Source organism: Peromyscus californicus, unplaced genomic scaffold (genome assembly GCF_007827085.1).
Source record: "Peromyscus californicus insignis strain IS unplaced genomic scaffold, ASM782708v3 Scaffold_13__1_contigs__length_99412109, whole genome shotgun sequence".
In the NCBI taxonomy this organism is placed as follows: Eukaryota; Metazoa; Chordata; class Mammalia; order Rodentia; family Cricetidae; genus Peromyscus; species Peromyscus californicus.
In genome coordinates this window covers 96,804,290-96,831,153 of record NW_026294424.1, presented here as the reverse complement: position 1 = coordinate 96,831,153, position 26,864 = coordinate 96,804,290, and the positions used below count along the sequence as shown (strand labels likewise).

The 26,864-nt window shown below is 44.2% G+C and overlaps 1 protein-coding gene across 1 annotated transcript in view; it reads left to right on the top strand.

Moving 5' to 3' along the window:
• Barhl2 (BarH like homeobox 2) overlaps positions 1 to 5,064 on the top strand; it is a 6,543-nt gene extending 1,479 nt beyond the window's left edge. Inside the window, exon 2 of the mRNA XM_052735848.1 lies at positions 4,547 to 5,064. Within this exon, the coding sequence (XP_052591808.1) occupies positions 4,547 to 5,064 (518 nt within the window). The remainder of the gene's footprint in view (positions 1 to 4,546) is intronic.
• The last annotated feature ends 21,800 nt before the right edge of the window (positions 5,065 to 26,864 follow it).

Genomic DNA, 26,864 nt, shown 5'->3' with positions numbered 1-26,864 from the left:
AAAACTCCCCAACAGTGTGACTGGAGAAAATACTGACCCCACTGAGATTGAAACCAGTAAGTGAAAACATCCACCAAAACAAACCCTCGAGTTCTCTTTTTTAACAAAAATGACTTTAGGGACGCGCAGAAGAAGGGAGGGAGGGGGGAGGGCTAAGAAGGGATGAGAGGAGGGCATGGAGAGAATTGTTGCTGGACAGACAGCCTGAAGTTCACCCCAGGCAGAAGGTGGCACCCTGGACATGCACCGTTCTGCCTCAGGGCAGAGGAGGGTGTCGGAGAACTTTGCACTGATTTCTCATGAGCTTTTTTTCTTTTGGAAAAGTGGCATGCTACATAATATGAAAAAAATTGTACATTTGAAAGACTGAGTGATAAGTGATATATCATATTTATTATATGTTGTCCAAAACAGAGTCACTTATATACGTCAGTAAAAACATGATTTTTCTTTTCATGTCTTTTTGATTCAGTAAAATAAATGCTTAGACAAAAGTATAGATTTTTTTGTGATTGAAAATTACAAAAATAAAGTTTATCTTTTTTTAACAAGCGATGAAATCCCAGGGAGCTGATTTTACTTAAATTTGCTGATGATGAAACGTGTGACTTGGGCGCAGAAAATCCCCCTTCAGTAGTACTCCACAAAGTATGTCGACTTTGGGCTGGCTTGTAGAGAGACCCTCCATTCTGGATGCTTGCCTCTTCTGAGCTATATGGACGACGTGTAGTGCCCGCCTTTTAATGCGATGCTTTACAGAACGAATACTTGTTTGTGGACTGATGGTGCTCGCTAACAGGCAACCGACTTCCCCTGCTGTCCCGGTGTGTGGTGATTCTTCGGTCTGCCCCTCCCCTTCCAGCGCTGTTCCCGAGGCTGTGAGTGTCCCGAGCACCGGCCAGCGCAGCCAGCAGGAGCCGGGCGGCAGGCGGACACTAGGCCGGCCTTGCAGCTGTTCAGCCGCCCGCGGCTGGGCGCTTGCTCAGCCGGACAGCCTGCGAGCGGGAGGCTGCCGGCCGAGCAATTAGGGCGCCCCGGGGGACGCCGAGTACCCCGCTAACAAACCCTTGTCGCTGCTTTGATCCTTGCCTTCTTAGTCCCCAACGGCGACCTTCCAGCCCCCCAGCCCCTCACCTAGTGGCTCGCCCTAATGAGTTCGCTGTGCTTGGATCTGCGGAGCGGGAATACGACGTCAAACTCTAGTTGAGACAAGCTTGCCAAGTCTTTTTATCTGTGCTTCTGGAAGGGCTGGCACTCAAAATGAAAGGCCCTGCCCAGCGTGTAGAGAAGGCCCTTTCGGGCTTTCTTAGTGTGTGTGTGTGTGTGTGTGTGTGTGTGTGTGTGTGTGTGTGTGCACCAGAGCCAGAGCTTGATTTTAGGCTGCAGGTGCCCAGGGCTGACTCTTTACCCAGCCCAGAATTAATGATTTCATGAAGGAAAACTGTAGGGATGAGAGGCAGTCTGGGCACAGCTATAGAGCTGTTCCTGCTCCTGTTTGGGGTCGGGTCACTTCCTCCGCATCGGGGAGAACTGGCCCGCCACACCAGCACCCGCTCACCTCCAGCCTCAGCTCTGTCCCAGGGCTCTGACAAAGAGACCAGAGGCACAGCTAATCCACATCCAGACCTGGCCTCCGACTTCGCTTGATGATTTAAGCTTTGCTTTTAAAAAAGGTTTTAAAAAATGTAGTGATGTGGGAATGTGAACTGAAGAGGGTGGGAAGGAGGAAGGGAGGCAGGAGGTGAGAGCAAGGAGGAAATTGCCTCCGGCGCCTCGATCAGACCGTGGCTAATTAGGGAGTGGCTTGCAGATTTCCCTCCAGCTCATCAATCGAATCGAAATGGTCTTGGTCTTTTTATGAATCTAACAAGAGACTGGGCTGGCCCTTATAATTTTTTGCCTGCTGAGCGGGGGGGGGGGGGGGGGGGGGGGGGCGGGGGGGGGGGGTCGGGGGACGGGGGACGAACTCAGACAGCTGGGCTTGGTGGGGAATAGGACACTACTCTGGATAGGCCCAGTGCCTGGTACTCAGCAGACTCCTGTTCCATCTTAGCTTTGGTTGGATTTTTTAAACATCAAGTTTCAATAGTTTATGAGGATTTGACTAGGCCCACAGAAGCATTTTCTAAGGATTGAGGATGCTAAATGGCCCTGTTCACTCTGGACCTGGGTTTGGTAAGCTCAGGGCCAAGAAGGGGCCCGAGGAAAGCACACATTTCATGTGTGGACAGAATCCACATAGAGAGTTATCCTGGGTGGGGAGGGGAATGGAGGAGCGAACGTACACACCTAGGCAAGGCCTTCGTGCGCACTGGCACCCACTGGCTACCAGTGTCAGCCTGAACTTGGACTCCGCTGCTGTTAGCGATTGTCCTCCACACATCAAATCCCCGCAAGTTCACCTTTGTTCATAGTCGAGTTTCTCGAATTTCTTAAACCACGGGGTTGAAAGTGTCCATCCTTCTTTTCTACATTTGTTTTGGTTTCGGCTACTTGCTGTTCTGTGATCATTAGATGGGGTGTTGCAAGAGGAGCTGACCCAGGAAGAAAGTTGGGTACCAGAGTTCTTTTCTCTCCTTTAGCTTTGCTGCAGAGGAGACCTTTGCAGGTGCCCTAAGACTCAAAGTCCCCAAATGACTGCTTAGAAGTCAAGTACGAAACCGGTTCTTTCCTGTACACGGGGTCCCTTTGTGCTTCTGTGCCTGCCCAGTTAGGCTTGGGGTGGGGTGATGGCTAATGGGTGAGAAGCAGGGAGCAAGCTAATGTGTCTTTCTCACAGGAGACTTAGCTAGTGAAGGGCTTCCTCGAGTGGCCACCACTGGGAGCTGCACCCCTTGACTTTCCCCACTTGCCCTCCTGTCTGAAGGGCAAACTATGACTGGTCTCTGGACTGATTAAATAAAGTCTAGACAAACAGATACTCCTGGTGACATTCTTTGCTTCCCATCAGAACACAGGAAAAAGAACTTGTTTCAGAAGGATGCTCAAAACCCCGCAGAGGTCCACATCCCTAAGGCTAGCTGGCCTTGAGACCAGCCAGAGCAAACGCAGTGCAGACCCACAGATCGGAAATCTACTTGTTAGGAGAGAAGGGAAAGTGTCTGGCCAGCAGCCAGTTCTTGCAACCCAGCTAAGCCATTTTCAACAAATTGCAAAGTAACACTTGCTGCTTGGCTCCAGCCCCAGCAAATAGATTTACCTCCCTGTATCAATTTATTTTTTTCTCCCTCCCCTCAAAAGAAAGCCCACACAGAGGCAAATTAGCCAATTTCCTGTGTTGCTGCAAAAACAGCTTTCCCTTAAAGTCTACCCCCTCCTCCCACTCACAACCTGCCTCCTGCCTGGGCAGCCCTTCAGGAGCTTTTGCTCCAACCCCTATCCCTTAAACAAGGCAGCCTGGGAGCAGTTTGGTTTGTTATATTTTTAACTTTCTAAAAATATTAGGGAAAGCCCTTCCCAGGGCTAGGGAAACTTTAGTGCTCGTTAGACCTTGAGGTTACCACCAATACACTGGAAGGACTCTGCCTAGGTTCTGAAAAAGCCAGACAGGTCTTGAAGTCAGCATGTTGGAAAACAAGGCCTGATTTTTCACCACTCACAGGCTGCTCAGGAGCAGATGTGACAGGCTTTTCCTCTGCAGCTTGGAACCCTTCCTGGGGGAAAGCTGGCCTGCCCTGTGCCCTGGCTCCTGACCACGGAAAGATGTGGGCTCATGGGTGAGTGGGGCCTTCTCCAGGGCTGACCTGATAGACTCTGGACCAACTTCTTCAGACATCTCCATTCTCCCACGTAGTCTTTGTTCAGGCCTACTTTCTTGAGGGGAGTCCGGTCATCTTTACCACTCCTGTCTTTTTTTTTTTTTTTTTTTTTTTTTTTTTTTGAGTTGGGGCCCAGTGCCCAGCACCTCTCCAAGTCGCCTCTAAAACGGTATACTCCCGACTGGATGAGAGTAAGTGTGTGGGCTGGGTGATGGTGAGTGGGTGGGCTCCAGGGCTGTGCTGCCAGAGAGGGAGGTGTCACTGGCTCTTTGCACTGGAAAATCAGTCCCATTATCTTGGGGAGATGGGAAAAGTCAGAAGAGACCTTCGCCTAGCTTCCCTCTAGCTGAACGTGAAGACCTGTGTCATTTTGAGCTTTGCTGGGTCGCCGCCATTCTGTCTCCTCTCTACTTCTTGTCTGTCCCTCCTCGTGGCGGCTCTCCCAGCTTCTCCCTCCTAGCACCACAGACAGCTCCCAGGTCGGCGCAGTGGAGCTGGAGGCCGACACAGGCGGTTCCTGGCCCAGCCCAGGCTAGCGCGGAGGGTGGGGTAGGGTGGGGTGGGGTGGGGTGGGGTGCGGGGAGTGTGCCGCACGAGAGGGAGGTCCGGAGGTGATTACAAAGAGCCCTCCCCGGCAGCGTTTCCTGATTAACCCTAAGTCCAAACAGGGTCACATTCCAAAGAACACAATCTTCAGATCAATAAAGTGATTCAAAACCCCAAAGATCTGGGGGTAAGTAGCGCTCTACCACAGATCAACTCTTAACCAGCCCTCCGCCCCCACTCAGGAAGTTCTTCACGGAAGGCGGCCCGGGAGGAGCCGGGCCCGAGGTCTGCAGCTCCGAAGCCTCTGCGCCCGGGCTGCTGCGAGGACTCGCGTGGAACCGGCCTCTGCGGCCCTTCCTGCTTCGGTCGCGGGCGCGCGCGTGGCCTCGGTGGCTGCGAGCCAGGAGAGAACAAGCACTCCGGAGGAGGCTGCTCTGCAGGTCGCGCCGCGCGGGGCCGGGGATCTGCAGCGCTTCTCCCTCCCCGCGTGCTCACGACTCTTCGCGGCCCCGAGACCGTGGATGGGAGTCCCAGAGAGGAAGACGGCGTCGTCGCGACCGCGAGGTTGAACTTGATTTGCAAAAACCGGGCTGTGGTCCTCGGTGCTGCCCGTGGCAGGGGATGGCCACGTGCCACACCCGCGGGCCGCGCGGGACGCACCAGGCGCTGGCGCCTCGGCGCCGGGTCTCTGTGCTTGCCTGGCCTCCCGGCTGTCTGGCAGTCTGTAAGCTCCTGTGTTGGTGACAGAGGTGACAGATGAGTTTCAGAATGGCCTGTCTAGGAAGGGCACCTATAGATAGACCTCGGTCAAAAATCCAGACATTTTTCAGGAGCAGTCGTCGGGATGGCCTACAGAGCAGCGACCTTCTGTCCCCTTTGTGAGTTGTGGAGGGAATAAAGAGCATCTCCATCTCCTGTGAAGATAATAAAACAAGCTTTGCCGCTATCTGCATCCAGACCCACCTCCTGCCTCACTCTTCCTAAAGGCTCAGAACTGCATGAAGATGAAAATTTTTCTCCAGTTTTTGGAGTCAATTTCTTCAACGTTCTGGCTCCCTTCTTGTTTTCCTGGCTGGGTTAGAGGGCTAGAAACGTTAATGGAAATTAGGAACCGAGTGGGTTTTTAGGAGTGTGAATTATCCACGTTTGTGGGTTCAGGCATCGTTGGGGATCAGAGTTTTCCCCAGAGTCTGTGAGGCCTGTAGGAAGAGGTGCCAAAAAGCCTCAATTAGACATCTCTACAGGAAAGGACCGGAACTTATAATACCACTGGTGGTGCATTCTTAAGCCACAAAACTGGGGTGCCCTGGTGGAAGGTAACTGTTCTAAACACGGTTGTCTGAGTGTTAGGAAATGGCCTGGAAGACTGTGCTTCCCACAATACCACGGAGCAGCCAAACTGTCCGGGACAGTTTTCAAATACGAGAGTCCCATGGCAGGTCTCTTTCATATAGGCCAGATTTCCTGCTCAGTGAATAGACTGGTAATGGCTTAGTATTAAATGGACTTGCTAATATGTCTAATTTGAATTAAAAATTACCCTGATATTACTCACGAGATGAAAATAATGCTTGGTGAAACCACTAAACATGTTTCTCAACTTCTTGGGCTAACGTTTGCCTCCTGCAAGCTGGGTCTTTGTAGGTCTAAGGGAAAGGTTTGCGCCTCAGTATGAACGGTTTCCCATTGAAAGCAGGGCGTTTCAGGACCTTGGTTACTTGAACGCATTACTTCCTCATGTGCCCTATTTTCCACAAAGTTTATTAGTGGAAGCTTGTTAAGTTGTGTCATTTTAAAGGGACATCCGTGTCCTCACTGGCTTTGAGTGAACTGCTGTGTCGTCACATATGTGAGTAGAGAGTGTCACTTCTTTCCTCGCTGTGAAGGGAAGATTGGGCCAAAATCTCACACACAGCACAAACTGACGCGCCTAACCTTTTCTTTGCCAGTGAAATTTCTGGCAGTCCACGTTTTCGCCGTTCCCGTGGATCTCTAGGTTTTAACTACCAAAAGGCAGGTTCTTTCCACCTCTGCCTGTGTATCCCCTTGGGCTGGAGGCTGTGCTCGTCCCGCCCACCTTAGCCCTGTCCAATCAGAGCGCAGTTACAGCCTCCTTCGTGCGGGTGGCAGGATTTCTTTCTTTTTGCTCCGTTTGTTTAAGTCCGCGGGGAAGAGGCTACCCAGATGTCCTAGACTGCAGAAACGAGGCCCCAACTTTCGTTCACTGTTTCCCCCTCTCACTCTTTCATATTTTGTTTAAAATCCTTTGCTCCCTCCAGTGCCCAGAAGATGCCGTCACGCAAGTTGCATGTACCATCTGCCTTCTCTGGGGCCTCATCATCCCTGTAAAGGCTCAATTATTTTCACATACCCAAAGTACACCCACAAAGACGCTTATTAGGGTAGCATTGCCCTTCCCACCTAATTTAAGACTGCAGTAATGGCTGCTTTCATTCCTGGGACTGGAAGCAGATATGGGAAACGCTGGAGAGCCCAGGAAAAAGACCTGCTAGGAGATTAATTGGAAATTGAGGCCCAGTAGGTCTGTTTTGTTCTCCATTTTCCTGCTCGATTTTGTCCTGATTTTAAGTTTGCTATTGCGGATGTGTGGGGTGTTTTCACGAGAGCAAAGATGACAGGTTAAACATCCCTGAAGAGGGGGGGGAGGAGAGAGAGAGAGAGAGAGAGAGAGAGAGAGAGAGAGAGAGAGAGAGAGAGAGAGAGAGGAGAGGAGAGGAGAGGAGAGGAGAGGAGAGGAGAGGAGAGGAGAGGAGAGGAGAGGAGAGGAGAGAGAGGATGAGGGAGAGGAGAGAGAAGGGAGAGAGAGAGAGGAGAGAGAAGGGAGAGAGAGAGAGAGGAGAGAGACGGGAGGAGGGAGAGAGAGAGAAGAGAGTTAAGTTTAAAAGTTTATTGGATCTTATTACTAATTAACTTTTGGATCAAACTTTTGAAAAACCAGCAACTATTCAAAACACGACTCCCCCACCTCCATCCCAAGCACCTCAGGAAGGAGCCCTTTACTTGGCAAGATGTTTTACAGGCATCAATCATCTCATGGCTATTACTCGGTTCTGCTCAGAAATTTGGCAAAAGGATATATCCAACAGATGGTTTGTAAGCGGAACTGATCTTGACCTGATCTCAGAACTGGAAAGAACCTCAAGCTCTCTGATTGAATACCAACCGGAAGCATCAGGCCTTTCTATAATGTATTTCCTTAGTAGTGTCCGTCCGTCTGTCTGTCCCCCCCCCCCCCCCCCCCCCGCTCGACTCTTGTCCTCTCCTCCACCTCAGTCCCCAAGGATAGACAGGAAAGACAAAAGAAGAAGCTGCAGGATTCCAATGACCCCTGAGGTCAACTCCACGTGGACTATGTCTACCTACCACAGAGGAATGGAGACTCTGTGTAAAAACTTCAAAGTAACTCCATATTGTGAAAGGTAATGCATGTCTATATGAAAATTCTTGGGATACTGGAAAAGACACTTTAGACACTGGAAGACACTTGAGAAAGCCATTTCCAGCATTTGGCTTATTATTTCTAGGTTTTGTTTACTGTGCATTATATACAGTTGTACATATTTCAACTTTTGTGTTTTCCATATTAAAGTACTTTTCCATATTCTTTAAAACTCCACGTCTGTATGATAACTGGTATATTATATTCCTTCCCATGAATTGTGTTACCCATTCTTCTACTAATGGACATTATTTGATTTGTTGTAGCACTGAAGGTCCAGCTTAGGGTTTTTCACATGTTAAGTAGGTGCTCCACCACCTAGCCACCTCCAGCTTTATTGCTGGGCATTTAAATTGTTTTCCTTAAATTTTGATCTTCTATCTATCATCATTGATTCTTCTATCTATCTATCATCTATCTATCCACCATCTCTCTATCATCTATCATCTATCTGTCTATCTATATCTATCAATCTATCATCTATCTATCTATCTATCTATCTATCTATCTATCTATCTATCATCTGTCTGTCTATATCTATCTATCATCTATCTATCTATCATGTCTGTCTCTATCATCTATCTATCTATCTATCTATCTATCTATCTATCTATCTATCATCCATCCATCCATCTATACATCGATCTCTGTATGTGCACTCATGTGCCACAGCACACATGCAGAGGTCAGAAATGAATGTGTTGGAATTGGTTGGTCATCTCTTCCCACTGCAGGTCACAGACTGAACCCTCTCCTTGGTTCTGAATTGTTTTCTTAATTTGAGATAAATAGTAGTTTGGTGAGCATAAAAACAAGATTTTAGTTTTTAAGTGGTGCTGGGGATTGGACTGAGGACCTCTTGCATGCTAGGCAGGCACTCTACCACTGAACTATAAATTCCTAGCCCTGAAAGCAAACACTATGTGTACAACTTTTTTTTATTGGTCTTGATTAGGGCAGAGGAAGAGGAGCAGCTCCAGAGGGAGGTCAGTGACCGAGGAGGTTGCCGTGGGTAACACAAATTTAGCCTGCTTGGATAGGGATCCTCCAAGTCAGCTGGGGCAGGCTGTGAGCAAGTAGAGGAAAACAACCTTACCCCTTCCTTCCTTCCTTCCTTCTTTTCTTCCTTCCTTCCTTCCTTCCTTCCTTCCTTCCTTCCTTCTTTCCTTCCTTCCTTATTTCCTTCCTTCCTTTCTTCCTTCCCTCCTCCCTTCCTTTCCTTTTTTGTTTGTGTTTTTGAGACAGTTTTTTTTTCCAAACATATATCTTAGACCTTCCCAACTTTGGCCTTAAATGTGTTAGCCCCTCAGCAGAGCAGGTATCTACAGAGGGGGAAAGGCGGCCAGCTGCCTCCCAACAAAGGGAGCACTTCACTGCCCAGTGTGCCTCAGTGTATGCACTCGTGTGTGTGTGTGTGTGTGTGTGTGTGTGTGTGTGTGTGTGTGTGTGTGTGTGTGTGCATGTGTGTGCGTGTGCATGCATGTGTGTTAGTGTGCATGTGAATGTGTTTTCTGACTTTTCTGTAGGTAAGTAGAAGCTTTATCTTCCAGGGCTTTTTTTTTTTTTTTTTTTAACCTGAAACACTTGGTAAGAACTAAATTCAGATTAAGGAGAAAAAAAAAGAACTATAACCTACAAAGAAATTTGAGTGTGGGGGTGGGGAATTGAGTAAAAGAATTAAACAGCAGTAGTGTAGCCTTTCATTTGCGTGACACACATTAACCGCACCATAGAAGTTCCAGGCGAACTGTCTTGTTCTCTTGTCTCCAGGAGCCCATGTAGGCTACTTTAATTGCCACATTTTCAAACCGATATAATGGTGGGGATGTCTTAGTAATTACCTTAATGAGATAACACCTTTCCTTCCCTCAACCTACTCATTATCACGCCTCTTGTTCAAATTTCAACTACAAAGAACTACACTTGTAAAAAAAAAAAAAAGTCTGAGATGTATTGTTCCAGGTCTCATCCCCTGTAAAATAATCACGTGGCACACATCTTAAAATATGAAAGAGATAGTACACAGGGCAAATCACATATGTAAAAGGAAAGGCTTTAGATAAGTAAACTGAACACCTGGGTGCCCTTTAATTATTCTTGGTTGGGTTCTCTGTCTTGACCTATAGTGATGCCAAGGTGCCAAAATGATGAATTTTAAGACGTCGGGCTCTGAAGATGCGCAGCTGCAACTCTGATGGGTTTGGGAAGGGATGGTAACAAGGTTAGCTGCATGTGAAGTGTGAATTGAGATTTTTGCAAAGAGACTGTGATTGCAGATGGGCATAATGTTGTCCCCTTGCATGAAATCTTGCTATTATTGTATAGTGGTCAGACAGAGTGTGAAATGACTTATTACTTTTCTTTTATTCTTTAATGAAGTTGGTTAGAGTGGCGGTAGCGCTGCTAGTCAATATTAGTAATGCACACACACACGAGAACCTATATGACAGGTGCTGAAATATTAAATATTTATTTAGTTTTGACTCTTTCCCCTAATTTCCATGAATATCCATATGCAAACAGAGACACTCCTTCCATATAGACAAGTTTGTACTGATTTGTGTGTCTGCACTTACCCTTATTACCCTATATAAATATCATACAAGGCCCTGATGAATAGAAGGATTTCAATGGCCAAGAAACTTCAACAGCCCTTTAGATGTTTTAAAAAAAATGCTACAATGCTCGGGTCTGATTTCCTCATGAAATTCTGATTTGAAGATTCTGTTGGATGATTTTGAAATATCAGTTCCTCACTGCAGTAACTAGAACAAAACTGTAAAAATCAAGAATGAGCCAGCTTCTAGCACAGTTGGGGGTGGGCGGTGTTTAAAAGATCAAATCATGATTTTCAGCTTTTAGTATAGAGTCCATATCTTTCAATTATCTTGTGATGAACGTTTATGTTATGAGCCCATAATGAAGTGCCTCCCCAAATCGAAGAGCAGGAGGAAACCAGCCTAGGAGACATGATGCTGTGGTGTCCAGTACAACACAGCATTCCCTCTTCTACCACAGTCTGGGTTTTGCCTTTAGACGCGTTTTAGGACAGCCAGATTTATGACTTTTATAAAGCCCAGTTTTTGGAGGTTGAGGATCCTATTAACTATAGAATGGCTTCCTATGGTGTGTAAGATTCATAATCACCCTTTGTGTTTGTTGGAGTTTCTACTCTAGATATGAATAGTGAACGTGTGAAAGCCAAAGAAGTCTTTACCATAGGTTTTCTTTAAATTGAAAACATTTTCCAAGAAAGATTAATTTGAATTTGTTTGCATTTTCTGTAATGTTCTAGAGTTACATCTGCATCAAAATTCTCGTTTCATGGTTTGGAATATCTACAGACAATGTTCTTCAGAACAGCACAGTCCTCAGAAACAGGGGCCATCGGCCTAAAACAAGGGTGTGTAGTCTTGACCCGCAGCACCACGTTGACTGGCCTGCTCCCCTACTACTTTGGCTTAGTTTGCCCTGAATATAGAATCCCACAGTTACGTGGTTCCTTGTTGGCCAAAACATAGGGCCATTTACACTTATTTAGGTGGACTATGGAATAGACACATCATCTCTTCTTTTTCTTTTTTAAGTTGACGAATGTTATTTTTTACTAGGAGCATATTGGCATGATAGGGGCCCAAGAGTGGAGTGAATATTGGAGTTTCAAGATTGTTCTACAGACAATATTGTGGGGTACTATGTAGGAAGGACACTTTTGGGGGCGTATTTTGAGACAAGGTTTCTCTGTGTATCCCTGGATGTCCTGAAACTCACTCTATAGACCAGGCTGGCCTTGAACTCACAGAGATCCACCTGCTTCTGTCTCCCAAGTGTGCCACCACCACCCAGGAAGGACATTGAAAGAACAGAATTTGTGGGCTACCATAACCTTGTGTGTTTGAAGCACCAACTTCAGGAAAGATGAGTCCTTTGGCTGCGTACATGGTCCATAGGAAACACTGATAACTGTAATTAGTGACCTCTGTCTGCTTATTTCACATTCCCAGCATTCAGTGCAGTGATTGGCTCCTGGTCCACTAAGATTAGCCCCTTTGTAGCTATATGAAAGAGAATGTACATGAGAGTCTGATCCTGACATTGTGTGAGAACTTGATTCAATACTCATGAATTCTAGGTTTTTAAAAACCTGATTAGTAGCTGGATGTGGTGGTGCACGCCTTTAATCTCAGCACTCAGGGAGGCAGAGGCAAGTGGATCTCTATGAGTTCAAGGCCAGCCTAGTCTACATAGCAAGTTTCAGGACAGCCAGGGCTACACAGAGAAACCTGGTTTAAAGAAAACAAAAAACAAAAAACAAAAAACAAAAAACAAAAACACTAAGCCCAACCCAACCCAAACCTGATTAGTGGTGTCTGTTGCAGTTCACTGTGCTGGAATCTTAGCCCTGCTTTGCACCTCAGCATCCATGTTGTGAAGCTTTGAGTACTTCCTCAGCGGGAAAAGTTTTCGGCATCCTGTGAGTACACAGTATGCACATAACAGATTTTCAGCTGATAGTTTACCTTTGAAAATTCCTTCCCTATCTCATTCTAGGATGAGAGACATCAGTCTTCATGTTGAAAGCACTTAATGATGTTTTCTTTATCAAGACGAGACGTTTTCCTTATGGAATAGTCAGGGAACAAGGCAACGGATCGTTGATGATGCAATCTTAAAGCAAAACGCCTTCCCTCCCTTCCCCTCAGCTGCTTTCTAATTCTAGATTTATGTCATGACCATTACTCTACACACACTTTGGATCATAACTAACTAGTGGATTAGTACCTAAAAGTACCTTCACTATGCAAAGTTTATGAGTATATTTTATATATATACACACACAAGTTATAGGAACACCTCCTTTTGTCCCTAATCTCTAGGTCAGTTACTCAAAAAAGGTCAGTACTCAAAAAATTGATATAAGTAAACACAAAGTCACAGGTGAGTGGAAAACAACCCATGCAAATGATGTTTACAGGTGACATGGGTGCCTTGATGGGTGCCATTCCAGATATTCTAGTCACTTGGTTTGAAAATCCTAGGGGCACAATGTATATTTATTACTAGCGTTGGTCATGGTGATGATGGAGTAAAAGTTTTAAACACTGATTCTGACTTTCAGTTGGTCTTGTGTAGTAGGTTTCAGTGGGAAGAGCAGCTGCTAAAGCTGCCCTAACAGTATGACACCAGCTTACTCTTGAGTTAGTTGTCCATCTGTCTTTTCCTGTAGGTCTGCAATGGTTTAACTTTGTTGTTATTGATGTTTAGTGAGTAGAGGAACTCATGGAATAACCTCCTCCCAAGTTCTTAACTTTCTAAAACCATGCCTACAAAATAAAGAGTGAGCAGATGTCAAGGAAAAACAATTTTCCGTTTTCCATGGAAAATTGTAGTCTAAATTGTACTGATGAGTAAATCCAGGCAGCTGTATAGGCCTAGAAGAGGAACAGCAAGGCCGTCAGCTTATTAAGGCTATTTCTAGCAGGGTAATGACAACCAGGGAAAGAAATTGAGTTAGTAATTTAATAGGTATAATTCAGAGAGTAAACAGATGCGTCAAGATTTCATGGTTAATGGTATTATCGAACAAGCTTGTTGGAGGACACTGCTAATGAAAACAATGACTTTCAAAATGAAGCTACATTTAGCAACCAATTTTTGCTAGAAGTCTTGGTACCACTGCTCTGTGTTGCTTAATGCATTGTTGACTGGAATCTGTGATGTGTGCAGTGGAAGGGAGAATGTGATGCTTTCTCAAGGAGAACTCTCATGTTCAGACGCTCTTAGCATTTTACAACACCCGTGCTTGAAGACTCTTGGAGAACTGAAGCATACCAACAGAGCAACATCTGCAGCGTCTTGTCAGATATTATTTATGTATTATTATTTTGTTGAAAAGATGTGAATATGAAGAATTAGAAAACAGAACAGCTAAAATAAGTTATAATGAATTGCACCCGAAACACACACGTGGAGACTAAGAATGTAATGACAACACATTTTCATTATTCTCTAACAAATTCTGTCTGATGGTTTAAAACCTATTAATTGGATATTTTAGCCACTCGCCAAAGGGATCTGACTGTAATAAGTAGACTTTCCTTCCAGAGGACAAAATAGAGTTAATATAACTTTACATGATGAACCTAGTACATAATTTGTGGATATGAAAAGTGTCTAGAATGTTTTGAAAAACTGTATTTAAGATATTTCATAGGGGGACTTCAAATTTCCTAAATAGTTTATGCATCAAGATATTTGAGGGAAATTTTGAAAACAAACAAAGCAGGAATCTTAGAGACGCACCGACTCTCTCCAGAGTATCTGCATGGCTCATAATTCACAGGGGAATGAAACTCAGGAGGCCTGTATTTTTCATGGTACAAATGGGATTAATATTGTGCTTTGCAGATACAGCATGCCCATAGCAAAGAAGCCACGTTTCAGCTCTCTGGTACATTAAGGTATGGGGAAAGGGCATTAGAATATTTTTAAACTTCCAGAAGGAAAAAAGATCAAAGGTGATAATTTGTCCAAAGGTTGAGATGATTTGAAAATTACTTCAGTTCTTTTCTTAGGCCACTGGGATCTAGTCACATTAAGCATGGCTAGGATTCACATCTATTGTTTTTGAAACATTGAACTATGTGACCATTTTTTCAACTTAGGTATTGTTTTGCTGGCACATGAACATTAAGGCCATCTGTCCCATTTCTAAACAGTCATGACTCCAGTAATTAAGTGGATCCTACCATGGTTGTGTGGACATCCTTTCTTAGTGTCAGCAGAGTCAAGCCTTCTCAGAGCCATGGGGAAATTATTAGTTGTAGGCAGCAAGAAAGTGTAGGTAGGTAGGTGGGTGGGTAGGCAGACAGGCAGGCATGCAGACAGACAGACAGCATGAATACACCAGGTGGTACTTGAGCAAATTAGGGCATCGCCCACCACTTCCCACTCTCTCTGCCTCACCCACTCTGCTTCCACTGCTGCCCTCTCATTCTTTATCTGTTCAATCTCTATTTAATACTTGTATGCTTCTCTGCGTGCTACATTAGATTGTTTGTCTATTTTCCTCCTTTTGAGGATTTACAGAACACATTTTAAACCCCCTGTGAAGCCCTGCAGAGATGCTGAACAAATGTTCTACAAGCTCATGTCACTAGTATTCTTAATTGGCAGGCTATGCAGGAAGATATCAGGACTGAACTCTAGAGCAGGTTATTTTTTCCCACTGTTGGTACTTGTGCGTATAACTTTAAGTGTCTAACGCATTGGAGTCTACTAGGTTTTGTGTAGAGTGATTGGTTGGGTTATCAACACAAAGCTTATGAACAACATCTAGCATTTGGTGGGTCAGGACCTTCCTGTCCAGCTTATTTATCACATGCATGCTGTGATTAGCCATGACTTTCTCTCAAACATAGGCTAGCGACTGAGCCCATGTTTTTTGAAGCAGACAAGAAAACTGAACACATTGTCTTTGCAAGGAAAATTAGAGCTGTGGAGCGGTGAAGTCTTATGAGCCAGAAACCAAATCCTAAAAACAAACAAACAAACAAACAAACAAACAAACAAACAAATAACCCCCCAAAACAGGCAAAATAAGAGAGCTAGAATGAGATGCTTTAGGAACGTTAACCATATTAGTGAAATGTTTTAAATATAGGAATTAACATCCAACAACCATTTCGATTATTTGTCCTACTATAAATTAATGTTTGGTGTTTTTAAATGCCCTCTTGGACCTAAGTTACTGTTGGTTCCTCTAATCTGAGAGGATAACTGAAGGACTTTGATGGAGAATATTAAAGAACGTCTTGTTTCCTCACCGCCCGCTGCTGCTCAGGGTCCGTCCAGCATTTCTTGGCAGTGGTGAATAACCCTGGGTCCTGGCAAGGAGAGTCTTTGGGATTTGGCAGTGCAGGGAGGGCCTACCCATTTTCTCAACCACCCGAATATTTTGTGACTTTAAATCTCAGCAGGTGTCTTCTCTCCCATAGCAACAGTGCATTGGGGGATTACTGTGCTTCCCCTCCCACCTCCTGTGGGAGAATATCACTCTTTCTAAACTGGGACAAATCAGGTCACTGGCTGGATTCAGCATGGCACCGTTAGACTCTGTTTCTGGAGAGTAGATGCAATAAGCAAAGGTAGGCGTTTTGAGGGGCCCTAAAAGACATAACCAAGTGGAACATAATTACAAATTTTAACATGCATTTTCCTTTGTAGCTATAGGGCATGTTAAAAAATGATACTTTACATATAAGAACTAAATACACATATTCATAATATGTCAAAAACTAATCCTCCATCTTAAATCCATTCCACAGAGGACTCTTATTAAATCAAAAATTGACTATGGATAATTACCAAACACCTAAGTGATAGGTAAGTACTGTGTTATAGGACTTCACTAAAACAGTTTGTGCTACATGGATTGCTGTACTGTGAGCATTCCCAGTGATTGGAACAAACCTTTGCCAGTGAATGACAAATTTACACATGCCTCCTGTCAGCCAGCAATATTCTGCAGCTTTAATTGCTTTGGCTTCAGGCATTCTGCGTCAGAATGGAGTGTTTAATGTCCTGCAAGTTACTTTGTTTCTTTGCAACGTTAAATTATTCTGTAATTTGCCTGCTTTCTTTCTACTGCATTGTGCATTAAGTCTTTTAATAATTTACGGTGTAAAATACACGATGCAGTTTTTAAGTAGCATGTCCAGCTCTTTTTCCAGAAAGTTCCGGGTGTATGGGTGTTTGGAAGAGCATAAAACCTGAGATGCATTTGCATAACACGTTTATCTCTATCTTATATTTCACTTGAAAAACTCTGCTGCTAAAATTTTAATGTGTGCTACATTTTGTGTGTATGTGTGTAGCTTTTTTTAGATTTTTTTCAGCTCTGGCTGTCCTGGAACTCACTTTATAGACCAGGCTGGGCTCAAACTCAGAAATCCACCTGCCTCTGCCTCCTGAGTGCTGGGATTAAAGGCGTGCACCAGAAAGACTGGCCCAAGTTTCTGCTTATTTTATTTTATGAGTGTTTTGACTGCATATATGTATGTCTGGGGTTAAGGATGTACACCCTCATGCCTCACTCCATCTACCACCTGTTAATAGTAGATTATTTTATTGCTAGGACATGTGAGATAAAGAATGAGATTGGAAAAAGTCACTTGTGCTCAGTTAAGCCAGTTTTAACAGAGATATACCAACACAGAAGAAACAGTCATTCATCTGCTTTGGTCTGAAATAAACTTAAACATTTTATCAAATTTACATTACTATTTACTTGAGTTATATCATTTTTACCTGTTGGAGGTTGACCTTAGGTCCATTTGTAAGGATTGATCATTGAGTTACCAACTCTGACTTTGATGCCGCTATGCATGCTAAAGAAATTAACAAAGTTTACATAAGGCTGTAAAGCCAAAGGCACCCATAAGTGCTCATCTTTCCTAGAAATGCTGTGTTCGAAGATTGCCTAATCCTTAGTTATGTAATATATAATTGTCAAAATAATACTCTAAAAAGTAGTTTTAATAATATATTTCTAGAAACAGAGTTTTATTTTCAAAATTTCATGAATATAATAAATTTATGTTTTTGGATGCCTATATCTGAAAAGATAGAACATTTCGTTTAAAACTTAAAAAAGAAAATGCACACATTCTTATATTATAAAATTATCTTTTTTCTTCAATTGTTGTATGTAGCAGGAATCTTAAAAGTTCTTATTAATAAAATCAAACCTGAGGCCAGTTATTAGGGTGAACACTGGAAGATCAGAGAGACAGAACAAGCCACAGCTAACCTCACCTGGCCAACTTCTCAGCTGGTCCTGTTTCCTCAGACTGGAAACCTCTGAGTCCTCGTCCAGAATGAATTTCAGCTGAACTGCTGCTCGAAAGCCTGAAAGCTTAACCAGCCAAATGCTTAACCAGCCAAAATGCTTCTAGTTTCTGGTCCTCACGCCTTATATATCTTTCTGCTTTCTACCACCACTCCCTGGGATTAAAGGCGTGTGTCACCATGCCTGGCTGTTTCCAATGTGGCCTTGAACTCACAGAGATCCTAGATGGATTTCTGCCTCTGGAATGCTAGGATTAAAGGCGTGAGTGCCACCATTTTCTAGCCTAAGTATCTAGTGGCTTTTCTATTCTCTGACCCCAGGTAAGTTTATTAGGGTACACAATATTTTGGAGAACACAATATCACCACAGTTGTATTCTTCTATTGGGTTTCCTAAGTGGCTTTGGACAAGTTTAAATTTTAGTTATTGATTCTTTGTGATTTTTAAAAACAGTAACAGGCACTGTATTATTGTTTTCCTGAACTGGAGGGATTTCTAGTCTAATCTATTATCTAACATATATTCAAGAGATTTATTTACTTGTTTGTTTGTTTGTTGGTGTTTTTCAGACAGGATTTCTCTCCATAGCCTGGCTGTCCTGGAACTCATGGATCCACCTGCCTCTGCTTCCCAAGTGCTGAGATTAAAGGCATGAGCTACTATACCTGGCCCAAGTTTTTATTTATTTTCTTTTATAAGTGTTTTAACTCATGTGGATAGGTGCAACATGTACATGTCTGATGCTACCAGAATATGTTAGATCTCCTGGAAAGATTCCAGGATGGTTGTTAGCCATCATGTTGGTGCTGGGAACTGAACTCTGGGTCTGGAAGAGCAAGTGCTCTTAACTGCTGAGCCATCTCTACAGTCTCCAAGACTCTTTATACCTCTGAATCCATAGAGAAAATTGAGTTGTGTAGATATTTAACCCAAGGATGATATCAAACGTTGATTCTCTCTTTTGGAGGAATGTGTTACTCTGCAGTGGTATTTGTTAATCAACTGTATTATTTATGATGAAATTTAAAACTAGTGTATAGGGCTTGTGTGTTGTGGGATATTTTTATATCATATGAAGATATATTGCTGTGATTGGTGTAATAAAGAGCTGAATGGCCAATAGCTAGGCAAGAGAGGATAGGCGGGATTTCCAGGGAGGGAGAGGAAGAGTAGGAGGAATCTAGGTGCCCAGGTTATGCCAGGGAGACACTGAAGAGGTCGGACATATGGTATAGAGTAGAGGTGAATGAGCCACATGGAAGAATGTTGATTAATAAAAGTAGATTAATTTAAGTTATAAGAGCTAGCGGGACAAGCCTAAGCTAATGGCCAAGAGTTCATAATTAATAATAATAAGTCTCTGTGTCATTATTTGTGGGCTGGTGGCCTCAGTGACAAAATACAGCTGCGCCGGTGAGATGGTCGGGGTAAGGGTGCGTGCTACCACCTGAGTACTATCTTGGGACTCAGATAGTAGGAGAGAACCAACCTTCACAATAATCCTCACCTCCACATGTATGCTATGGCTGGGTGCTCTCTCCCACAAATACATAAATTAAAACAAAAACACCCTAATGTTTGATGGACCCATATCTGGGGGATTTGAGCACCTGGGGAAGCTTCCCTTCATTTTCTTTTTCCTTTAACTTTTTTTTTTGAACAGTGGTATGGCATAGGAAAGGTTGCTAAGAGTGAGTTCTTTTGTTTACTGAATTTAGATGGACACTATGGCCAGGATTTCGTCTGAAGCAATGTTGGCCTAACAATTCTTAGAGGAAACTCCTACTGTTTGCTAATTTCCAGAACATTCATGGTAATTACTGTTTCTCCACTAAGAAAAGAGAAAGGTATGTAAGTAAAAATTGATTCTTCTGTGTGCTTCCCTAGGTCAGTGTCTTTTTTTCTTGCTGCCTCTTTGAAATCATAAGGAATAAGTTGATACTCCATCCTATGCCTGGGGCGGTGAGGGCACAGGTAGGGTGAGGGGATGGGTGCTTGTGGCTACATTTCTCTATTGAATTTAATTTTTCATTGATAATTAGACTCTTGAAGCCACCTGATATTTTTGACCAGCAGGAAACAAAAGCCCACTGATTGACTCAGGGGATACGCTGGAGCGGCCCCCACTGTGCTCACACAGCGGCTCCACAAAGACTACAAACAAGAGCTGTGGCAAATTGGATCACCATACAAGTTCTAACTGGCCCATTGTGTACAAGCAGCAAATTGGGAGCTGGTATTTCTGAGAACTATTTATTAGCAAAACTGCGTGTTTTTCTCCCCCGCCCCAAAGTTTTCTTTAGCAAACAGCTTTTGCCAAGTTAGATGAGCAATCTAAAATACTTACCAAATATCTAGTTAATTATCCAAAGAGTTGTCCAGGCCAGAAGTGTGCTGGTTGCATATGACAAATGGAATAAAACACTTTTAATGATCTCAACAGGCATTTATACGTGTGGAATTGTACAAAGGGCCATCTGTCTGCAAGAGTTTACCAATATGCATGGAAGGAAATTAATATTTTAAATTTCAATTCTATTTCTACATGTCTTAATTGCAAGTTTTAAATGAAGATTCATCACTGACAGCTTCTGGTAGAGTGATCGGTTCTAACCATTTAGTATAAAGAAAGGTGTGAAAATGCTAGGCGGCGGCCAGTTAGCAGAAATCAGAGCTATACAAGCCTAGACCTGCACGTCTTGCAGGAGAATTGATAACTCTGGATTTTGTTTTCCATATGAGTAATGCAGGGAGAGAGAGAGAGAGAGAGAGAGAGAGAGAGAGAGAGAGAGAGAGAGAGAGGGAGGGAGGCTGATTGTTTCATTAGTGGCTCATTTGTGTACCATATCTGAGAGTTGGAGCTCTGGGTGAGTTGGGATTCAGTATGACCACTCCTATCAATATCAGAGGGACAAAGAATTCAGGAGCTTATGTAACTGTGAAAATATAGTTCACAATAATTTTTTTATAGTAAGTTCCTTGTGGTGACATCAGCTTGGTTTGGGGCATTTGTTCATTCAACGTTTCAGAAGCACTGTCACACACATTTGTTTTTGTGCCTGTCCATTCCTCCAGTGTATAAACAATTCCATGGGCAGTGAAATGACTTGGAGAGACATTGGTAATATGGTATTCCAGCCAGGAACACATGGGGACCGTTACGGACAGGGCACATGCGTACTCTGTTCATCGTCTGGTCTCTGAGTACGAGGAGTCAGTCATTAAATAGTAACAGAGGCCTATGGTGTCCACAGTCTGTGACAAGCTACAGGGGAGAGAAGAATGTGATGCTTGCTTTCTGGCATCCAGAACTGGTCACTTAGTAGGCAGACCAAAGTCACCACACAAAACAATAATCAGGCAGTTGCCTTGCAGAGACTGCAGGGACGACACCCCAGGGCTACAGATATTTGAAGGCCTTATTCTTGCTTTTAGAGAGAACGGAGTATCCGTTTCCTTAGCTGGGAAGCTGGTATGGAGTCATTGGGGGTTATTATACCCCAGAAAAGAATAACACAATTGAAGGCACCCTCATTTGACCTCTGGGAACCAAAGTGGACTGTAGAGATTCATGATCCAAAGATACTGAACAACCTCCAAGGCCAGGCAAACATAGGAATAGAGTGTGTTGACAAAAACTGGTTTTATCATTATAAACATTTTAGAAATGAAAGAAATGGAAAGGGATAAAATGATATCTTTGTAAATATTCTTCGTTGGGCTACAGTGTAGGTTAGATGGGAGCAAGTATGTCTGCTACTTGGAATATATTTACTTTTCTTGAAAATAATGCTAGTTGTCTTAGAAAATAAAGCTGTCAGTGAAGGCTGAATGGCTTTGGGTGCCTGAGCATCGAGACCAGATTGGACACGGTGATTCACTGTCCTTCTGCCTCAGCTCAGGGGGTCAGGCGGGCAGGTGTCTGCCGGCCGTGAACTTCTCTCTTAACTGTGACTGGACTTCCAGCTTTCTTTACAGCCAGAGCACTTATTTCTAAAACTACCAGTTTGCCATCACCATGGGAAATAGACCCAATTTCTGGACCCCGTGGACTTCTCTCTGAGGCATTTGACATTTTCACCCTTCCTTTGGTCTTCTGAAAATATCCTTTCTTTGGCTTCTGGGACAACCATTATTTCCTCCTTCCACTTTTCTGTTTGCTCTGCCTCTCTTGATGGATTCCCTTCTTCTCTGTGTGTACTTCCCCACTTTTTCATTATTTTTTTAATCCTTATTTTAATTCTCAACCTCTTTTCTTTGGAGTTAGAATAGGCTCCCTGGAGACGTTGACCGCCTCCACAACACCCTTTCTCCTTTGGTAACTGTGGCTCTCCACATCCAGCTCTCGCCTCTCAGTCAGGCTCACAACTAATTTCTCTTGAATCTCTCACAGTTATCTTAAATCCAGCCTCCTCAGGCTGGAATTCATTCCCACAGCAGGCATGTTTCATCTCCCGTACCCACTAAATAAATGACTCTTCTTAATATCATACAGTACTCAAATCGACAGATTGTCCTGGATAGGGTGCTTCCTAAGATACTGGTCATTCAGTACAAAACCAGAGAAGGTCCTGGGCAATCTGAAACTACCCAGTCACCTCCATGAGCTACAAAATTTCCCAAACCAGATGCCTGTTAGTCTTTACCCCCTTGTCTTCTACCTGCATGGACTCTCTAAATCCCAAATGCCATATCTCAAATGTCTCCCTCGAAACTCCCTCCCATTTTCTCAGTGTGACTATGTGCATTCAGCCTCTATTATTTTGTACGTGACAACACATACTGAGAAAGAGGCCCTATTTGGTACCTTTGACTTTACCTTATTCACTGATTACATGGCCTGAGCAATTTGCAGAACTGTCAACCTGAGTGCCATGGTGCTGCCTAGCCATAAAGCTAAAAGTTAGAAAGGGGTGACTTGGTGGAGAAAATTGAGTTTTGCTCATAAGACTCAATGGCTCTTCCCCTCCACCACAAGAACCCCATGAAAGGGGCTGAGGGTAGCCTTGGGATGATGATCTTGGCTAGAGAGCAACACCATTTCTTCCTTAGCACCTAGACGGATATTTCCCCTCGCCTCGGCAGGAGAGCTGTGGGCTTTGCTAGCTAATCCGGTGGTCCTGGACCTTCCTAAGGCTGTGACCCTTTAACACAGTTCCTCATCTTGTGGTGACCCCCAACCAAAAGATTATTTTGTTGCTACTTCATAACTGTAATCTTGCTACTGTTATGAATCACAATGTAAATATCTGATATGCAAGGTAGCTGATGTACAGTGCCCAAGGGGTTGTAACCCACAGGTTGAGGACCCCTGCTCTAATCAGAATAAGACAGACACAACCACATCTTCCTGTGTAGTAAAAGGTCCTGGTGGTCGGATAATGAGCTACAAAATAGCACGAAGACAAGCTCCAACAGAAACAGAAACCTGCAGTTGGAGGGCATTCTCCTCTCCCTCCGCCCTGTCTTACAAGCACGACATCACTGTTGCTCATCGCTGACACCGTCTGTGGCCAGTTTGACAGGTGCTCAAACTTACAAAGTGTGTAGTGATTTGAAAATATTTCCAGAAGGCCTTCATACCCTTTGTGGAGCTTAATTCTCCTTCTGTCAGTGACCAGGGTTCACTGACTCATTGCCTTAGAAAGTTGTGCATTGTGGCTTCTTCCTTGATTTCTCTGGTTGGGTCACATGATCTGTGCTGGGCGAAGTCAGCTTGCCTATCCAGAGGACCACCTGGCCTTTGGGAAAGGACTTTGTGATAAGGAACTAAGGTCTGCTAAATCCCAAAGTTAGTGTTCCATTGCTGGTGTGAGAGTGCAGGACCAGTTTGAAAGTGGTCCAGTTCTGGGCAAGCGATGGGCTGACAGTAGCCACCAACAACTAGCCTGCGACCTCTCGGAAGACCCTGAGCCAGAACGGCTCATGAGGGCTCACCAGAAACATTGTAGAATATTACATTGTTTCAAAGCACTACATTGGGGGCCATATAATTACGCATCGGCACATGAAGGATACAGAATGGTCAGTTTCGCTTTTCTCATTTGCCTTTTTCTTTTCTGCCCTCATTTCAAATGTCCAGACCTTCGGGTCATAATACGTTTTGCTGCCTTTTCTGTAGACATCCTGTATTGTTCCTGGCCTATTTTATCTCCCTTGTGCTCCTCTCTGTTTTAATTCTTATTTTTCCACATGTTTATTCTATCCTCCACTTTTTGGGAGACCATGCTTCAGCCAACTCTTGCATTTTGAAATATCTTCTCAGGAGACACCACCTGTTCTGCTGATGCCCTTTATAAAGGACTGGGGCTGTGACGTTCAGTGTTCCTCTGCTGTGTCTCAAACCTCCTGCAGCTGTGAGATCCACCTGGGCCCTTCTGCTTGGAGGGTAAGAGTCATGGACGCCAAGTGATGCTGCTCTGACTTGCTCTGCTGTCAGTGACTAGGACTTTTGTCTCTGATATGGGACCCTAAGAGCGTTGCAGGCTAGCACGTCAGCTCTCAAGTAAGGTTAAAACCTCGACTTTTCACAGTTCTTTACAATTGTTGTAGACATTCTCCTCAACCCCCTCTCACTTTGGTGGGTAATCACACCTGCTTTCAGTTTTATTTGACTGTTTATTTACTCCATGAAAATTTATTAAGCTTGCAAACCTCTGTGCTCCCATTTTAACTGCTTTTGTGTGCGCTTTTTTGTGTAGGTGTGCAGTGTTTGTGTAGGTGTGTAGTGTTTGTGTAGGTATGTCTGTGAAGGGAAGAGGCCAACCTCAGGTATCATTTCTCAGGAGCAACTACTTTTATTTATTTATTACAATTTATTTATTATTACCATTATTTATTTTTATTTGTGTGTGTGTGTGTGTGTGTGCGTGTATGTGTACCATGTGCAATGCAATGTCCACAGAAGCCAGAAGAGGGCGTCAGGTTCCTTGGAACTGGAGTTACAAATGGTGTGAGCTTCCTTCACAGAGTAGATCATGTGACCCAACAAGAGAGATCGAGGAAGAAGCCACAACGCACAACGCCTTCCAATGCAACAAGCAGTGACCCTGGTCACTCTTAGAAGGAGAGTTAAGCTCTACGAAGGGTCCAAACGGCCGTGGTTGCTGGGAACTAAACCCAGATGGTGTGCCAGAGCAGAGCGCTCTCAGCCGCTGAGCTTTCTCACCGGCCTAACCTTGTTTTGTTTTTGAGACAGGGTCTTACCATGTAGCTCTAGAAGGCCTGTAGCTCACCATGTGGACCATATACCATGTAGACTGGTCTCAAACTCATACAGGTCTGCCTGTCTCAGCCTCCCGAGTGCGGAGATTAAAGGCCTTTGCTACCATAGCTGCCCGTCACCTTGCTTTTGAGACAGGATTTCTCATTGGCCTAAAGCTCAGGGATTAGGTAAGGATACTGGACAGCAGGGCCCAGGGCTCCTCACATTTCTGTCTCCTCAGTGCTGGAATTATAAATATGAGCCATCACTCCAGATTTAAAAGAGATTATTCATTTTTTGTGTGTGGGTGTTTTGCCTGCCTGTATGCCTGTGCACCACGTGGGTGTCTGGTCCTCTGGAACCCGGGTCCTTTGGAAGAGCAGTCAGTGCTCTTGCCTGCTAAACCATCTCTCCAGCCCCGTGCCCAGCTTTCTAACTGCATTTATTTTAGGGGTTACATCTTAGCAAATGCTTCAGCTCATCTCCAGCAGTCTTCTCATCTCTTCCGTAGAACTCTTTGGAAGGGCAATGCTTCTGTCTGTTACATCTTCATATTCTTTCCCTCAGAATCATGATACCCACTGCTTTTAAATTTCATGTGTAAAACATACTTCTTTTAGGCAATATTTACCCACTGTTCTTGACTTCATTCTGGCTGTGTTCTGACTGGAATCATCCCATTACACCTTTACTTTCTCCGACTTCCCTTAAGTACTGAACATTTATCAGTTGTTAACTGAAGGCATCACTCTATCATTTAAAAATCATCTGTTTTCTTTTGCTGATTTATTTTTTGTATACAGGACAAGAACCACACTGCAAGCAAGGGTGAGCTTTTGTTTTTGTTTGTTTTTCCCAGTGAGACGCACAGATCTGATCACGCTCTGCACTTCAGTCATTTTTCTAGTTTTCACGGACCCGAAGGTTTTTGGTTTAATCCAGACCTCATCTGGTGACATCGCCTTGTGCTTTGAACATCACTGAAATAGCCCAGTCCTAGGAGCAGATGGCAGCTCCTGAATCAGCCTCTGGCTGACTGCAGAATCCCTTTGCTAGCCCGAGTCTTCCTGCACCCTTAGCCTTTATCCAAAACTTTCTGCTCTTCCCCTCAGGCTTCCATATTTAAGTCGTACTCCGGGAAAAAAGATCCCACTAAACTGTTCCACTCCTTTGTCCGTCGTCCAACTCTTCAGTTCTTTCTTATGCTCTTTAATGTTCTTTCTCTGAGTCAAGACCAGCTTCCTCGGCTTCATAGTTTATTCTCAGTAGGAAAGCATTAAAAATAAGAACTAAACAAGAAGTTTTAGGAAGAAATTTTTTGGGTCTCTTCTATGCATTTTGATGTTTAATCTGTTCTGAAAACACACAAGTTTTGCTAATCTGGCCCTTGCTCTGCCTCACTCCTGGAAGTTTAGGCCTCGTGGGCAGAAATTTTATATTTTGACAGTTTTTCTACACAGCTTCTTAGGGATCATCAACCTTCAGCGGACCCACTGGGCCGCAGGCTCATGAACTTGTATCAGCTCTTGTGAGTGTGCAAACATGCTCATCAGCATCAGAAAGAAGATTGTCTCACCAAGCAGGAATCCAGGGGTAGGGTGAGGAGAGGGTGGATCTGGCCCTGGGAAGTGGAGCTGTACTTCAGCCATAATAGATTAACTGGTCCGGTGCTCTACTAAAGTGCCCACATCAAGTTGTATATTTTGAAGCGGAGACCAAGACCTTGGATTCCCTGGGCCAGTCACTGGGTGTGGGCTTTCTCCAGTGACGGGAGCCAAAAGCCTAAGTGATCCTTGACACACATGCTTCCATGTTTGGGCTTCTCTCCTCTTTTCCTAGATCTAGGCCTTGCTTAAGTCTCCATAGCACCAGAACCTCTTCTCACAAATACCAGAACCTCTTCTCAGAAAAGAAAAAAAGTCAACTTTTCCAGAGTGGCCATACCATATTGCTTTGCTTTCCTCCTCTCCCCGTCCCTCCCTCCCCTCTCCCCCTCTCCCTCCCTTTCCCTTGGTGTAGATGTGGTGTTTGTACATGAACGCATAG